Source organism: Netta rufina (genome assembly GCF_964035555.1).
Source record: "Netta rufina genome assembly, chromosome: 7".
In the NCBI taxonomy this organism is placed as follows: Eukaryota; Metazoa; Chordata; class Aves; order Anseriformes; family Anatidae; genus Netta; species Netta rufina.
The window spans coordinates 7,326,914-7,344,561 of NC_140130.1; the positions used below are offsets into that span (position 1 = coordinate 7,326,914).

General features: G+C 38.7%; 1 protein-coding gene across 4 annotated transcripts in view; it reads left to right on the plus strand.

The window, feature by feature from the left end:
- Positions 1 to 17,648, plus strand: part of PCDH15 (protocadherin related 15) — a gene marked incomplete at both ends in the record, with an annotated part of 362,472 nt that overhangs the window by 198,902 nt on the left and 145,922 nt on the right. For all 4 annotated transcript variants that reach the window (XM_084290012.1, XM_084290010.1, XM_084290013.1 and 1 more), the window contains 2 exons: positions 177 to 256; positions 5,748 to 5,841. In XM_084290012.1, coding sequence (XP_084146138.1) covers positions 177 to 256; positions 5,748 to 5,841 — 174 coding nt within the window. The remainder of the gene's footprint in view (positions 1 to 176; positions 257 to 5,747; positions 5,842 to 17,648) is intronic.

Genomic DNA, 17,648 nt, shown 5'->3' on the forward strand with positions numbered 1-17,648 from the left:
TGATTTATCTTAAGTAGCTCATCTGTAATTATCTGTGTTGCCTTAGACATAGTGAGATTAGCTTCTTTCCTGTAGGTAACTTTAATGGAAGCTCAGGGGTTAATTTTTCAGGTTAGAGTTTGAAAGGAAGAATAAAAACGTTCTGACTTCTTTTTATCCTCTTTTCTTTCTTTAAGGCTTTTGATAGAGAGGGTGACCATATAAGATACCTCATTCAGAATGGAGATCCTCAACAAGTTTTCAATCTCTCTCAAAGGTAAGTAGAAAACCCTTAGAATATAGACTTGTAACTTTTCAATCACATGAGTATGTGGGCTGAGAGCAAAAGAAAAGACTTGTAATCAGATGTATTCAGCTTTTCCTTAGATTAGCTCTCTGACATTAATGAGAGCTCTGTGAATGCTACTGCAGTCTATAATTTTTCACAGGGGACTATTTATTTATTTTAAATACTTTAGTAGGTAAAGCCCACAGAGGTGGAAATATTCTATTTAAAAGAGTGACCAGGGATTAATTAAAAACCTTTCTACTTGTCAGCTCTTGACTAATGATGGGGACAATTTTTGCTTTTGATTCCTGCCTTCAAGCATTTTAGTCTGTAGCAGAAAGTCTTTTGATCATTGTTTTAAAACCTCTTTTCCTTAAATTGAATACCAACTTAGTTAGGAAGAGAGGGTATGTTAGTGAACTAAAAGCACCATGTAGGTCTGTCTGTGTCCTACCTCCTTCTTTATTTTACCCAAGCAGCTGCTATTTACACTCCAGAGTATCTTTTTTATTTGCAGGAAAAAGGGAGGTTGGTGATGTCCCATGGTAGATGATGGGACAAAACTGAGCCAGGTGTTGCTTGCTTATGGTATAATTGTAAAAACTGTCCTAATTTGGTGTGCGGGACATACTGTTCAGGTCCGTAAGTAAGCTCTAAGTTACTCACTGCTGCATCTCCTGTATGTGGAGAATCAAATCACTTGTCAAACAATGTGAAAAAAGGCTCAAAGACACCAAGAGATGCTGATGCTGTTAGCCATGGATATTGATAGGCCCTCTAATAATAAAGACTTGTCAGACAAGAAAATGAACATCTTTGAGAGAATGCTGTTTCACCAAGGAAACAGCAGGAAGTGATGTTGGGCTGCTGGTTTTATTTCTTGCTTAGGGCTGGAGTTTTCAGTGCAGGCCAGGGAAGGTGTACCTTTTCCATCTGAACAGAGGGAGTGCTCCAGCATGGCGTGGCTCCGTAGCACTAGCTGTGTTTCTGCACTAGCAGTGCCCTGATCATCCTCTGCTTAACACAGAGAAACTTGGTTGGTCATACGCTGTGACCTGCAGAAGTTGATTGAAGTGGAGTGCACCTGGCTGCATGAGAGATGCTGCGAGGGGTGGTTGCCCAGTGAGCAGCTGTTTTGTATAGTTTGTGCTTACCACAGTGCTGTTTGCTTTGCACCATCAAAATGCTGATAGTTCTCCGTAGCAGTGTGACCTAAAAACACGAGTTCTGGCCATCTTTGGGTGGCCTAGCAAGCCCGTTGCTTTGAGGGCACTCTAGATATTGGGCTCTAGGCAGCTCCTGCATTGTCCAGCTTTGGGTGTAAGCGGTGTGGAGATAGCCAGAAGCCAAGGTGCTGAAGGTGGCGTGTGAATTCACAGCTGTGAGTTCAGTCTGAGAGCAGTAAGAACACAATGATGCACACTCTGAAGGCTACAGACACGGCCCATCTCTGTGTGCCCATGGGCAGTGTTGCAGATATCAGGCCCTGAGGCCTGACCCCACCTCCCCCCCCAAGCCCCCAGCCTCATACACCCCCCATATGTATCTGAGTATCAAAGCACGTTAAGGGTTTCAGCACAAACTCAGTCAGCGGTTCGTTCATATTTTTAATCTGTTGCTTCTTGATTAAGAAAAAAAAGAGAGAGGGCTCTTTGAAGTGTTTTCTCCTTTCTGTTATCCTTGCATGTCTTTTCCTGCAAAATGTTTGTTCAAAGCTTTCTTCAGCCATTCACATTTTTTTTTCTAGATGCTGAAATGTCTGGATGGGATATTAAAGTAGGATTACCATTAAACAAAGCATAGTTAAAGTGATTCCTGCAAGAATTTATTTTATGTAAAATGTAATGCATTTTTAGATACTTAAAGGCCAAAGCAGAGACGATGAACATAACTCTATCTCCTTGTCTTTTTTCTCATCTGGATTATTTTTTGTGTCATTTACATTTCAGTTAATTGATGTTTAGTTCCCTAACTGGCAGCATAGCTAGTGAATGTTGACAGGATTGCGTCTGTTTACTAGATCTCTTTTATCTAGAACTCAGTTGGAGGAATGTGAGATGGTTTAGTTCTTTTTTTCTTTGGTAGCGTGACCTTAGTACAATCTGTTGTAATTCGGTGCCTTATGTTTCATACCAGAGGAAATGGTAATACAAAGCCGGGATATTAAATGAATGTCATCCAAATCTTTGATTACCACACAGGAGTTCGTATGAATTATATAAATTGACCTTAGTTATAGGTGTGTTAGTAAAGCAGTTATTTGTTGTCAATATTTTATTCTTGGTTTACCTTTGATTTTTTGTAAATTATTATTTTCCCATATTAGTGATTCATGTTTTATTCACTGTTACTTTCCTAAAAATTTCTTCTGTTCATATTTTATGACAGTGTTTTTGGTGAAATGCTGAAATGTGATACATTTATTATGATAGCTAATGGATTTGTGTAACACCTGGAAATAAGAGGATTGTTAAAACACAGAGATAGTTGTAGCATTAATAATACATTCAATGTTCCTATGGCCCACAAAGGAAGTTAATAATTCCCTTAGTAGCATCACTACTAATTCAACTTCTGCTATTTATAAATGATGAAAAGTTTAGGTTAAAAGTTAAATGGTATTTAGTGGTATAACAATAATTAATTGAGCCCAGCTGAATATTTCTAGCAGAAAACAGTACGTGAGAGTGTAGAAACAAGATGAGATATGTGGTGTTATAAATTTGTCACAGAGAAATTACAGGATAGATTGCTGGAAATCCCATCAGTTTGTTACACTCATTACCTTATAGGTAGGAGGAGCACTCTGTGAATGCAAAGCCGAGAATTTACTGTTACTCTAATTAAGGTCTTCATAGTCTAATCAAGCAATTACTAGTAGCTCAATTATTATGATGCTAAGGCAAGCAGCTAAGATTGCATATATGCATATGTATAAATATGTACATATATAAATATGAAATATATTCAACGTAATTTTAACCATATGTAGTCAGATATATAATACACATGTATAATGTACATTATCTGTGTCTGATTATTTATAACTACATAATTACATATATTCCTATAATTATATATAAAAACTTACATAAATGCATATGCAGACTTTTTCTAGAATCCATCCGTTTCTCTGGTGTTATGCGCACCCTGCCACTGCCCCTCTGGGTCCTCAGGGCAATAGTTTCCTTCTGGAGCAAGGTCTGTGCTGAGTGTTCAGCATCTGAAGGCCTGTTTGTAGCCCAGGGCTGCTCATGTTGTCTGGCGCCTGCGCTTGTACTGCTCCAGAGGCCATGCCTGTACCACTCCCTAGGTAGTTCCATCTCCACAAAATAGGCATTTCACCACACATCTGTAAAAAATGAAGCAAAAGCTAAGGACATCGGTAGCAGTTCCCCGTTTGTTAGTTAACTGCTGTTTAAAGTGAAAACCAACCTCAGGCAGGCCAAGGCAAGGGCATGCAAAGAAGCATGGCAGGTCCTGAGGCCTCTGCTGCTGCTTGGCACAACTTGCTTGGCTTGGGACAGGCAGTGGCAGCTTCATATGTACAAGGTTACAAGGTTACACACAACATTCACATTTCCCATTGGCTTCCGCCAACCTCCAAAAAGTAATTTAGGTACAATTAAGTTGGATTTATTTATTTATTTATTTATTTTGAGGAAGCTACATAATATTTTAATTGTATAGCAATGAGTGGGATCCAGTATAGCATCCGCTGAATTTTCTTTTGTTTGATTCCTGGGCTTGGATAGTGTTTTACCTGCCAACCTGTTAACCCTGGGGAATGGTTCTGCTCCCACTGACTGTTTCCCCTGTTCCAGCAGTATTTATTTGAAAAAAAAAAAAAAAACATGCTTGCAATAACAGCTTGTCTGTAAGTGCTGGTATCTGCCTTTGCTGAAAACAATGTTGGAAAAAGCTGGTGTGGAACCAGTTTGAAGTCTTCTCTGAGAGTAAGAAGTCACAGCAGAAACTTTGCAGAAATTTATGATCTAAAATGGAAAAAAAGAAAAATACAACATAGGTTATCTTCGTCTTTTTTCATTCATAGGTTATAGGTTATCTTCATCTTTTCTGCTTGGTTTGGGTTTGGCTTTATTTTGTTGGTTTAATAAAACTTTTTTTTTTTTTGAGTAAGCATCTGCTTAGGCTGTTAGGTTATGAACATTAACCAAACTCAACCAGTAAAACTTGCACTTAGGGTCAACAAATGCTTGTGTATGGGACACACGTTAACAATGAGGAAAATCACTGCATACCAACGTTCCAGCCCCTGTGGTTTGGCACAGCAAAACCATGTGTTACACTGCTCTGCAAATGTGTCGTGCTACCCATGACATGCTTGCTGGAGTTCCATGGGAGAAGCTACTTATCCCTGCAACACAAGGATAAATACCATCCTGGATGTGTGTGTGTTGCTACATATTTGTCAAACAGACTGTGAATTGGGTGGCAACAGAGATGTCAGTTCACCTAATTGGCAATGTTCTGGTGAGGCCCCAAACCAGGGAATGACAAGCATTGAGCACTGGTCACAGAAGGATCATGTGTGCCAGTTAAGTTGAGCTGAGGTTAGCTTGCAGGCCTGTCTACTCAGCAATACATTTCTAATGTTCCCTAGCATCTTTATGTGTCCACAACACAACAATCTTGTCCATGTCTTGCTACAGCACACCTCCAGGTGGCTTTCAGACTTCTGCATGAGGAAATCAGATAATGCTAGAGATGAAATCGAAGTTGTTTTATTTGTCTGAATTTGCAGGAGTTTGCAACACTAACAAAACAGTACTTTAATTCATTCTGTTTATTTTATTCTTTGTTCACATGGCTTCCAAATAGCTTTTCATTCACTTTCTCTTCTTATATAAACATCAATTGTCACAATATCATGGTTATTCTCTACAACATTAATGTCTATGTTAATTTTTTTATTTTTATTATGGAACATAGTGTATCTGTGCTTGTACTGAAAGGCCACTAGCTTATTGTAGCGCTTTTACTGCAGTAATGCAATGTGCAAGTAAGGAGTATTTCCCTGTAAACTCTTAGGAGGTTCATACTGAAGACCATCCAAGTCGTATTCTCAAAGTTTAGTGCTGTAATCCTGTCAGGGCTATCAGGACTCCTCAGTGATTAATAGGCTGCTTGTGATTCTCTCGTCTCATTTATTATAGCATAGCAGCTTTCTAACAAATGAGAGTAGGACTGTCTTTTGTATAATCCTGTATAGCACTAAGTTGTTATTTTAGCCCTGAATTATATGTGTACTGAAGTGGAAAGTATTAGAAATTGGCTTATTGTTTTTATTAGTTTGTACCTATAGAAAACATGCTTTCAGTAATAATAAAGCCTAAAAGCTTATTAACTTGCTTGAAGGGAAATATTTGTGTAATGCAAAGTAGTGGAACAAAAGTGCTCATGGAAATTTTTAAACCTGATGTTGTGATAACATTTTGTGTTTTTGTTTTATCACTAGTTCTGGACTGCTAGCCTTAGGAAAGCCCTTGGACAGAGAAAGCACTGATCGCTATATTCTGATTGTTACAGCCTCGGATGGCAGACCAGATGGGGTGAGTTTCTTCTGAAAGTTTAAGAAAATAGGCTGTTACAATGTGTAGCCAGGTACTTTGAAAAGGTCCAATTGTATATTTTTTATGTGGATCTTGAGCAAATATATATCTAATCTGCAACAATTGTCCTTTATCTAAGAGGGTTTGTGTAGCGAACTGCTGTGTATTGCTGTGTCTGTTGGTCCTGAAAGAAAATTATTTGGCTGCTACTTCTGCATTTTTGTTAATCTGCAACAAGAACCAATGCAGTCAAAGTTTAGCGTTATTCAGATATTTGCTCCCCCTTACTGTTTCTTCTACTTGCTATTAAATATCCAGTCTTCCTTCCTACCCTTTCTGAAGATGAGTTATGTGGGCAGCTATCCTGTAGATTTGTACTTTATCTTCATTGACCGTTTTTTCAGAATTTACAAAGGAAAGCACTGCCCAGCTTCAGATTTTTTAAGCTTTCTGGAAAATCTGGAAAAATGTCTGTGTTAATTCTCTTTAAAACAAACAAAAATACCACAGAACTTCTTTATTTTGAAGTTCACCTACTGTCTTCTGTTTTTGCACTGATCATGCACTTAGTGACCCGCCACAGTCAAATGAATACACAGTTGCTCACAGTTGTCTAGCACAACAAAATTGTGGTTTTCAATTTCCATATTAAAAACAAACAAACAGGGATTTTTAAAAGTATTTCTTTATCAAGCAGAGGCAATGGAATCACATTTTCTAAAAGCCTGAAACAGTCACAACAGAGGGAATGTACTGTAGATAGGGTGTGCAAAACAAATAGGAGCGCACACATTCTGCTCTGGACTCATGCCATGGAATAATAGCATAAATGGAGAAGTTTCTAATTATCTGGCCTTAAAATTACTCTTTTTAAGGACAAATGTGAAATAATATATCCACATTATATGGGCTATTTCAGAAGCCAGTGTGTTCAGCTTTAAGAATGACAGTTTAAGGACATATAATGAAAGCTTTGTGTTTTGGACCCTTACTCACCCAGTCTTTACTGCTGCAGAAGGAAAATATTGTGTATGATTTCTATGATATGCTCTTTCTCCCCATTTTAGCATCTTCAGCAAAGGCACTTGCTAAATATTTATTCAGATTTTTTTCTCCTCTAAATATTTGTAAAGTTTTAGATCCTTTACACACTTCCATGGCACTATGGAATTACTGTAACAGAACCTGCCCTTTTTCCATTAAAAATCTGGCTACAGCTCTCTTCAGTAATTTATCTTAATATTTGTACTTTTATTACTTCTGAACCATTCTCCATTCTTCATAGCTGTGAGATCACTTGCTTTCAACTCAAACTTCCGGTTGTGAAATCTGAGTATTTAAATAAAAGATTTGCTTTTGGTTTTGCACTGTGTTATGCTGCTGAAATACTATTTAGGGCATAGAAAGGCTACTGAAAATATTTTCCTTCTCTTTTCATCTAGAGATTAATTACCTCTGTCTTGGAACTTAACTGGACATCTGACCTATCTTAACACTCAGAAAAGAACAGTTGGTATTTTTAATAGAACTGCAGTTAATCACGGCTTGCTGCTTAACGTAAAATAGGTGTATGTAAGGTGAGATATGGCTTTTGAGCCTCAACCGTGTAAAAAAACACCAGAAATAAATAATAATAATAATAATAATAATAATAATAATAATAATAATATTAATAATAATAATAATAATAATAATAATAAAAAAAGATTAGGCTCATAAAAAAGATGGAGAGCAACTTTGTGCTTGGGCAGGTAATGACAGGACAAGGGGGAATGGTTTTAAGCTGAAAGAGGGGAGATTTAGATTAGAGGTCAGGAGGAAATTCTTCACACAGAGAGGTGAGGCACTGAACAGGCTGTCCAGAGAGGCTGTGGAGGCCCCATCTAGTGGGTGGTGTCCCTGCCCATGGCTGGGGGCTGGAGCCAGATGGTCTTTGAGGTCCCTTCCAACCCAAACTGTTACAAGATTCTGTAAAATGAACTGGAAGACTATTACTGTTCTCTCTGAGCTGTGCTGATGTGGGGTGGGCTACTTGTTGCAGCAAAGTCAGTGCTACTTAAGCCTGTGAGGCTGAAGTGTCAATGGCGTTCAAGGAAAAACTCTCCTTTTAATCTTCATGCATCATCTAGTCCAGTGAAGGCAAGGCTAGAGCTCCTATGGGTGTGAGAATACAGACAGCAGCATTCTGAAAAGCAGTTGTAACAATATGAAAATTTCAATGATTTTTTTTTTCGTGCTTTTTTTCTTTTTTAGAAAAAATACCAAGAGAAATACCACAAGAAAATCAAATAATTAGAACCCAAAGAAAGGTATTAATGGTTTCTCAGCACTAGGGTAAAGCTCATAATTTCTCAGTAAGCGTAGCAGTTCTGAACTAGTACAACAATCACCTGACAAGCAGAAGGATGAGCAAAACACAAGCAGGTCACTTGGCTCTTTGGTACTGAATATTCCTGATGGATATTTATGTTGTTGTTACAATAACACTGAAAAAGATCTCTCTATCCAATTTCCTCCCTCATATAATTTTTTAACTGGTTTTATATCTGCACGTGTCTGTTAATTGTTCTCACGGTGTAACGTGGTCACACTGTCTACCTTGTGTGTGTTCCCTTTTCTGGTTTGGGGTCTTCAAGACTTTCTCTCACCTAGCTGTACCCATTTCCTTTTGTTATGATACTCTTTCTGCTGTTGGTGGTGCACATCTGTTCTAAAAACTGTCCTGCAGTATGGCTCACTTGGCAAGCTGATGTAAATTCTCCTCCATACGAATATTCTGGTGACAGTATACAAAACAGAAGAGTAAGGAGTTGGCCATGTTTGCTTTTTGCCAAGTCATTATCACAAACGAGGCAGTAAAAATCCCTCACCTTGTTTAATTAATAGGATGAAACAGGACAACTCAGCCAATTAAATCTGCATGTTTTTTTCTATGCAAGGCAATAGCGTTTTTGAGTAAATTGCAAGGTTTCCTTGTGTCTTTGCACAGTTTTTTGATTTCTAGCTCTTTTGGATGTACTCTACCGTTAGAAAGGTTCCTCGCAGGCCAGGGATTCATTTAAATTTGCTAGCTGGTAAAATGGCAAACTGTTCTTGCTAATGCCATGGATTTCAATGTCAGTGAAATGTCATGGAGGACCTTTTCTTTTTAACTAGTTTATATCAGAAAAATCATGGTGATCTCCCTTGGAGATGGACCTTTTTTTTTTTTTTTTTTTTTTTTCTCCTGCTTCTGGTGTCTCTGATAGTTTGGAGGGCAGCACGTGGGGGCAGCAGGACACTTCCCACCAAGGAACACAATTGTCCTTGGGGTACAGCAGCCCCAGCACCACTCTCTCAAGGACTAACATGTTCTCCAGGTGCCTTTCCATGTCACAGCATGCAGCCATACCTGTCACCACAGTGGTACCAGCCTCTGGCTTTCTGGCTTTTTAACCCTGCAGGTTTCTGGATCTTGCAGGGCTCAAGCTCTTCCCCCTGCAGTTTAATCAAGCCAGGCCAGCTCTGTGTGCCCTGCCAGCTCATGTCTGCAGTGTAAACCGCATGTGGTATTGAACTAGTATGCAGTATGGTGTCAGCCCTCCTTTTTCTACCCCATGTTCTCAGTACCAAGCTAGCTCTTCCCATTGTCATTGTGAAGCCTGTTAAATGCAGATATTCACATGAAAATTCTGTGCTCTACGCACCTTAACTTTTTGGTGATTTTTTTCTCCCCTCACTTCCTTCTGTCTCATTAATGAAGAGTCTAAGAGACTTTAACTACGTTATTACAACACTGAGTAGTGAGGTTTCTGTATTCTGAGCCTCAAGGTTTATTTAGCTGCCTAATGTTGTGTTCTGACAATCATGTTAACACCTTTGGACTTTTGGGGACTACTTATTCCATCAGAATTAATGCAGACCTATTTATGCCTTCACAAAGCAATATGACTTTCCATTTAGCCGCGTGTGGCCTGGCTGACACCATTGCATCACTTTCGCATGCCTTATAATGCTCTCGAGTGTTTAAAATGCTCGATTGTGCTTCCTAAGTTATTGTTGCTCTGACTTATAACCTAGAGCATTAACGTTAATTGTGGTTTTTCTCTGACCTTGGAATAACACAACCCACTACCCGTCACTGTTAACAATACAGTGCAACAAACAATTAAGTATGCATTAGTTGAGTAGTCAGGAAAATATTTTTACCTGGCATAGTTGTTGAAGGGTAGAAGAATGGCAGGTGAATGAAAAAAATGTCAAGCTAAAATCATTTTCACAGACTGTGGTGTGTTTGGATGGGTTTCAAGGCAAGAATTCATGTCTTCACATTTCAGAGGGAGAAGCTAGAAATAAAACATATGAATGACTTGTATTTGGAGAAAGAAAAAGTCTTCTGTGCTATTTATTTTTGGCATGCACCAGTGTGTATACATTAGATCATTTATATACAATACAGGAAGCTCTGCTGTATTGTTTTACTGTCCATTGTGAGATTTAAGCAGAATTAAAACCCCCAAACACAAATGTCCAGTTATGAAAATATTTACCCAGCACTTCAGAAACCCCTTCTTGCTTGATTTTAACTGCCCAGATGCTGGCAAAACAGGGCAGCTCAGTGGCTAGTTCACAAAGCCAGTTAGGAGCTGGTAATCAGGTATTAAAATCTGTCAGCCATCCAGGGGGTGTTCCCAGCCTCCCAGGCACCCACAGCCTTCCTTTTTAGCAACAAATCAACATCTGTCCAGTGTCACACTCGCTGTGATACCCAGGAAATACTGGTCAGGGCTGAGATTTTCCTGTAGGCCACAGAAGATGAATCCTCACTTACCCTCTTTTCCCAGAGTGTCTTAACCCCCAGGTCACTGAAGCATTTCAGAAGCCTAGCAGAAGCTTCTCTGTGCAAAGAGGAAAGGTGGCCGCACTCTGGGGGTGTTTCTCTGAAAGCCAAGAATCCAAGGTTTTGCCTGTTATTCTCAGCCTGTGCCCATTTCCTCTGCAATGAATGGTTCACGAAAAATTTGGAATCATTTTAGGGCTGTTGACAAAACTGTTCTGGGGCCATGTTTTGTGAGGAGACAAAAGCACCAGCTAAGATACACGTGTGTTTGAGCTGTAGTCAGTACAGGAGCTTAAATCGGCAGGACTTAGATTTGGCTGCAACATGTGGGAGGGTGGTGGTGTTCATGGTCAGATGTTCATGGTCACAAAGTCTCTTGGGCACAGCAATACCCTCAGGAGGACCAGCCGTTGAAAACTAGTGTTTGTTCAGATCGTGATGTAGCTAAACCATTGCCACAGGCTGTCACTGAAAACTGAATGAAAGCTGTTGTGCCCTAGATCGTGAGCAGAGCTGTGCTCTGCCAGGACCCCGAGACATGTTGCTGTGGATGATGCAGACACCAAGTGATGATACTCCTCGCTGCTTCTCCTTCTGGATCAGAGCAGACATTTCAAGTGGGCTTTCAGTCACAGAGTGAAACATAAGTAACCTCATTTCAGTGCAGCGTGTGTTTCATCATGGAGGTTATATTTGGGTATTTCAGTCATCTGAGAAGATCACTAATAATTTAGAGCATCCATCTCCCCTGATGCTTGAAATAATTACATTGCTTGGAACCAACAGGTAGCACTAGATGAAGGTAATTTAGGCAGAGTGTTACTACTTGAATAGCATACTGAGAATTAATTACAGTAAATTTTCTGTTACAGCTGTAAGAATTAGCTGCATCTGCTTCTTATCAGTTCCATTATCTATTAAGAATAAAGGATGCACAGCTCTTACAGTAAATACTCACTGAAGAGATTTTATATACACAAAGGCTTGTATTTAAAAAGGTTTCTACTAAACTGACATTTCTGTAATCAGTAAAGTGTGACTACAAAAAAAATAAAATAAAAAAATCAATGGAATCCATTCATATTGTGGAACTTTAGTATTACCTTGATGTAGCACATTTATTTTGATCTTTTGGAGCAGTGGGAATGAATACTTCTTAAATACATGAGAAGGAACAATAAACAGATAATTCTGTACCTCCTCCCCTAAAGAACTCCCCTTGAAATGGTTTTAATATAAACAATTTATATTGTAACTAAAAAAAAACACTGCCTGTTACTATTTTCCTGACAAGTTACGTGCTTCATATCAGGCAGCCTTATTTTTTTTCAGGTCTGTAATTTTCAGTTTACAAATGAAGAATTTCCCTGGCCAGATTTCCTCTTCTAGGAGAAAAGGTTTTTCCCCAACCATCAGCTTGTTTTTATGATATAACAGCTGTCTTTCACCAAGCTTAAGGAGACTCCCAAACTTCTACTGTTTGTACAGCTTCTCTCCTTGCATTGTGTAGACTATATTCCCCATAAATGTTTTCATTTCAAATGCTGACAGGGAAGGGGTGACTTAAATAACCCTCATGAAGTAGATTGACAGTTTTCCATCAAAGATTTTGTACTGATTGTAATTCTGTCTTCAAATATGACTTTCATTATTTTAAGATGAGAAACAGTTCCGCACCAACTTTCAGCAACAGTGAAGTCTCTGCTTATAATAAATAACTTGTGCAAGGAAGCTGGGAGAATTGCAGCTGAAGGCTACAACACCTCATGTTTCTCCACTGTTTAGAATTTGTCAGGTTTGGTTTTATGATCTAGAAGTATTGATAGAGGTGCTTTATGCTTTTATGATCAAGATGCTGAATCCTGCACTTTTAGTTAAGGTGTAGCCCAGGTTTTCCACAGCTTTGTCCCTGCCAGCCTGCACAACAAATGTAGCCTAATCTGTACATTAACCTCTAAGTATCTTGGGTTCTGTGGATGCAGCACACAGTATACTCTAAATTTGGGTCATTTACCCTGCGCATATATAGCTTGTGATACAAGTGGCTAGCAGCCACTGCTGTTTCATCTCATACACACAGAAGCATTTCATTCCTGTGATATTGAGATGCTTTTCAGCTGCTTGGACAGCAGGTCAGTGCTCTTCCTGTTCTACAGTGAGGCACAGAGGGCTGGAGCTCTGACTCCATCATCGGTGGCTGGTCTGTCCTATTTACTCATCAATTTTTCATCACCGGCACTCCATTGTCACCCTCCATTACCAATAAGTATTGGAGTCCTATTAGCAATGTCATTCTTCAGGCTGCCACTCTCATGGAGCACTGAACGTGGATGCCATAACAATTTGCCTGTTATTAAACATTTCTTATATATTTTATTCTGGTTCTTATTGCTCCCAGTAACTTAAGATCTGAGCAGCTGTTTCTCCTGCAATGTGGGGAATGGCTATTATTTTGAATATCATAATTTAAGTGCAGTTCTCTTGAATTTAATATAGATAAGTCCTGATATGTAAATTAGAATCATTATTTACAGTTTCTTTTTTTTTTTTTTTTTTTTTGATCAAATAAGGCCCTGGGCTTTGCCTCAGATCTTATTATTTGCAGACTACTTATATCTAGAGATGATAGCATTTGTCTTAGAGTTTGTCTAAATTAATAAACTTGCTTGACATCAGAGCTGAGAATGTTTCCTCTCCAAGGCAAAGAATGCTCTCATCAATTTCCAATCTCCATTTAAATGGCAGTGTACACTAAATCACAAGCAAAATTTCCTTCAGATTTATCATCCGTAACATTTATCAGGGCCTGGTGTACTTAGGACATAAGATATTTGTGGAGGCTATGTAAATGTTACACTTATGTATAATTCTTTGCTAAGCAATATAAGAACTATTTTATTGGCCCTAAGAAAGCTATAAATTGCAGCTGATGGTCTTTAGTTTGACTTAGGCTTATTACAAAACAGAAGTAAACACAGTTCACTTCACTAATAAATAGGAGCTGCCTGATATGAAGCTGTACTACTTTTTGCCATGCATGAATTTCCAGTACTAACTTCAAAACTGCTTTCCAAACCACAAATATTTTTTTTAGAAAAGGCCAGTTTTAAAAACAGCCAAAGCAGGTTGTTATTTGTCCTTAACTGTATTAACTTGGTACATGCATGAGGAGACCCCATTCAGCCGATCTACAAAACTAATTGTGAATTAGGTCTCTCTGTCATTACTTTGGGGAGCCACTCAAGTTTGTTTAAAGACTTGAAGTTGCAATTAAGCATCTGAAGAGCTTAGCAAAACAACTCTGTTTCTTGAGAGGCTCCTGTCTTACTGTTTCTTTTAAGGTTCTCTTGAAAACACTGCAGCTTTTCCTAATTTCATAAGAAATTTGAATCCTATTTGCTTTCATTACAAAGAGTGTAATGATCAATGTGACGTGAGGGAGAATTAAAAGATTCTAGCTGCAACTGATTTTTTCAAATATATTTACATCTTCTTTTAATTTTTCCCAAGCTTTGCAAGTAAAAATATTCATTGCCAATGGTAATTCCGAGCATTGCCTTCTGTTTAGTCTGCCACATGTAGGTTATGGGAGCTGGGATGTAGGTTCCAGATATGTTGCTGCACTTTTGAAGTATAAGAACTGTTGAATGAGGAAAAAATAATGTTTTTCTTACATGTTGAGGCTCTGAGATGTGCAGTACAGCTGTCCTTTTTCCCCACTAACAAGGCAAGAAAGCTGGCTTTGCAAAAGTAAATGGGTACCTGATTGGAACTTGTCTTTCTCTCAATACAAATTTTGCTTCTTTGATACTCAAAGGTATACATTACTCTCATAGCTGCTGATGCTCTTCGTTACCGCCTTAAGATTTTGATGTGATGACTTGTGACAAAAGCATCCACATTTCTGCTTGTGCTAGGCTGCCTTGGCAGAAGGTACACTACTTGCATAGAAAGCGAAGCACAGTTTACATGGCACTGAGAGCAATCTCAGGCAGCCACGGCCACCTGCAGTTGAAAATGGTGGTAAGAAATGATAGGCTTCTGTAACGATGCAGGCAACTGAGCTCCATACAATGTACAGTAACCCTTTCTCAGCATGTTTACTTTTACCCTCCCTGCAGCATGCTCTTATCCCCAAAGCATGTATTCAGTACCCTGCTTCCTCCTGCATTGGCTGATGTGGTTACCTTGGCTGCTGTCAAGAAGGACGTGACTTGCAGTGTACATGCTTTGTTATTTTTGGTTCCAGTGACAGACTGAGAAGAGGTTAGGGCTAGCCCTGAACGAATGTAACTTTAAAGCAGTAATTATTTAGTCAGTGTGATTTCAGTGGTGGTGTTAACTTTTTACATTATACACAGGACAGATGATCGTGATGTTGTCAGTGCTGCTCCATGCTGCAGTTCTGAATAAGGCACTATGATTTTTTCAACTTGTGTAGTAATGGCTAAACAGCATGTGAGTCTGAAGCTGTAGCTTGCAATGAGCTTTAGCAAAACTTTGGAGCCATCTAATGTGGATACAGAACTTTTGATTTCTTTTTTTTTATCTTTGATTATTGCAGTTCCTGATGTTAATGGCAGAACTGCTGCTCTACGCATGTTAAAGAAATAAAGGTAGCCAACAGACTACTGCTTCATGTAAAAGGTTAGCTTATTCCATCAGAGGGATAAGGCATGTTTCCAGAATTAGGATAAAATAGCAAGAAATTTCTTGGAGTGTTCCCCATATTCTTTCTCAGTTCCAAGTTTGTTGTTAATGAAGTAAAAGAAGAGAACACAGAGGCATTGCTCCTGCTAACCCAGAGCTTGCTATGAATAATTCTCTTGGCAATCCTGCCACTGAATTGATCCATGTTTGATAGTTAGCTAAATTGTGACTAACAGAAAAACGTGAATATGTTTGAAATGGTCTTTTTACTACAAATACTCTTGAAAGTGTAGGATGAACAGAAAACCTAATATTATAAAATAGTTTTCCCAGTTGATATCTCAACTTTTCCCAGTTGATATCTCTGCTTTGCAATGACACTGCTTTTTTGAGTTAATCTTTGATAGATAATAGGTGGACTGCTGTCCTCTATGGCAGCATTGGCAAGCAGGTAAGGTAGGATTCTTAAGATAAGTAAAAGAATTGTAATCAATTTGAAAAATACTAAATCCTTGAATAACAGAAGCATTGGGAACAATTTCATATCTTTTCTGCTGTCTACTTCTCTCCCTTCTTACAAAATGCTGCAAACTTTTCATTTTTCTTGTAAAACTAAACTAAGCAAGTACTCTTTAATCTTTGCAGTTCTTTCTTGCCTGGGGGTTTAGTCTGACCTGCAATCTTCTCTCTTTTCCAATAAAATGCCATGTTCTACATTGCAGGATAACTTTATATTATAGAACAACTCAAGGAACACTTCAGCCTGACTTCTGCATATGAAGGGTGGTAGTTGGTTTTGCATTTCTCAGATAAACCCTGTCAAATAATACAAAGGCGTCAAAAATGAGATCCTTTGTGGTCTTGTTTAGGGAATACTGTCCACATTGCAAAGACAAACAAGCAAAGCAGTTGCTTTTGCTCTTGCAATACCATATAGAAACCACTTGCTTTATCACCCCGAAAAGATGTTATTTTTGTCCTCGTGGGGTTAAGATACGTCTTATATCCAGTCTGAACCTCTCCTTGCAATTTGACTGTTTTCTGTATTGCCAATCCCTCAGTGTGGTGTCACCTGCAAACTTGAGAGTGTGCATCATCACCTCATCCTGTTCCTTGATAAAGATGTCAAAGAAGATCTTAAAATCAAGGTTGTGTTAAGCAGAGTTTAGCCTTCCTATTTCTCTACCTTCTCCTAGGGGAAATCCGAGTCTCCTTTGGCACTTACTCAAATGACCCCTTCTAGATTTATACCAGAATTTCAGTAAGCTCTACATTTCTGATAATGGTATGACTGGGTTTCAAGAATACTTGAAGGGAAAAAAAGTCCTTTTTTTTTGTTCAAGATATAAAGTAAGACGACAGGATCGTATTATTAATAATACCATGCTTCCAGAGCAGAGAGTTACTTGGATTTAGAAAAACACTGTTCTTCGGGAGAAGTGTTTGTAAGAGTTCCTCATGATGTGTTGCTCTGTTTATCTGAAATAAATGTGATCCTCCACACATCCATTGACATGCACTTATGTGCAGAAGTTAGACCTGTAAGTAAATCGCAGCAATAATTTTGCTTTCAGCACTTGATTAAGAAGTTATCAGATGCAAAAGCGTGTTCTGGCAGCTGTTCTGAGAGCTGCTGTGGGTTGATTCAGCATTGTCAGGAGTAAACATACCACAGATTATCAGATATAGCCCATTAAAATTCTCTTCAATGGAAAAGAAATCTTTTTCAAAATAAGAAGTACTTTATTAAGCCGATGTTTTCCATGCCATAGTTCTTTCAGTTTATTAAATCTAAGAGTTTTTATTACCCTCTATTCTGTAGAATGAAGTTAGCTTAGGAAGATTGATTTATGTTCAGTGCACATTCCACATCATCAGAGCAAATGTTCGGGAGTGTGTTTTGCGTTGACAATGATGCGTGAATGGCGAAGTATGTTTTCCTTATATATACTGAATATGGGAATGGCAGTTTCAGCAACAATTAACAAATAACTGAATGCAAACCGATATAAGAAGCCAGTCTGAATCCATCCTTTGTTGTTTCGGAATATTTTCTGTTAGTTACTATTTAAGTATTAAGTTGTTATTAGATGATGCTTTTTGTGGAACGGGTCTGTTTTCTGCATTTGCCTCTGTGCAAGAAACTATAGAGAAGCTCTCTTCGGAAGAGCTGCATTGTGTGTGGTTACTATTCATGCCACCCATGTTTGTTTGGGCTCTGCTCTTTGCTGTGCCAGTAGCCAGGATTGGCAAGGAAGCCTGCTCACACAGGTGGCACCTCAGTGAAGTACAGAGGCCTTTTTGCAAACAACAGCACGTGTATTGCTGTGGAAGATAG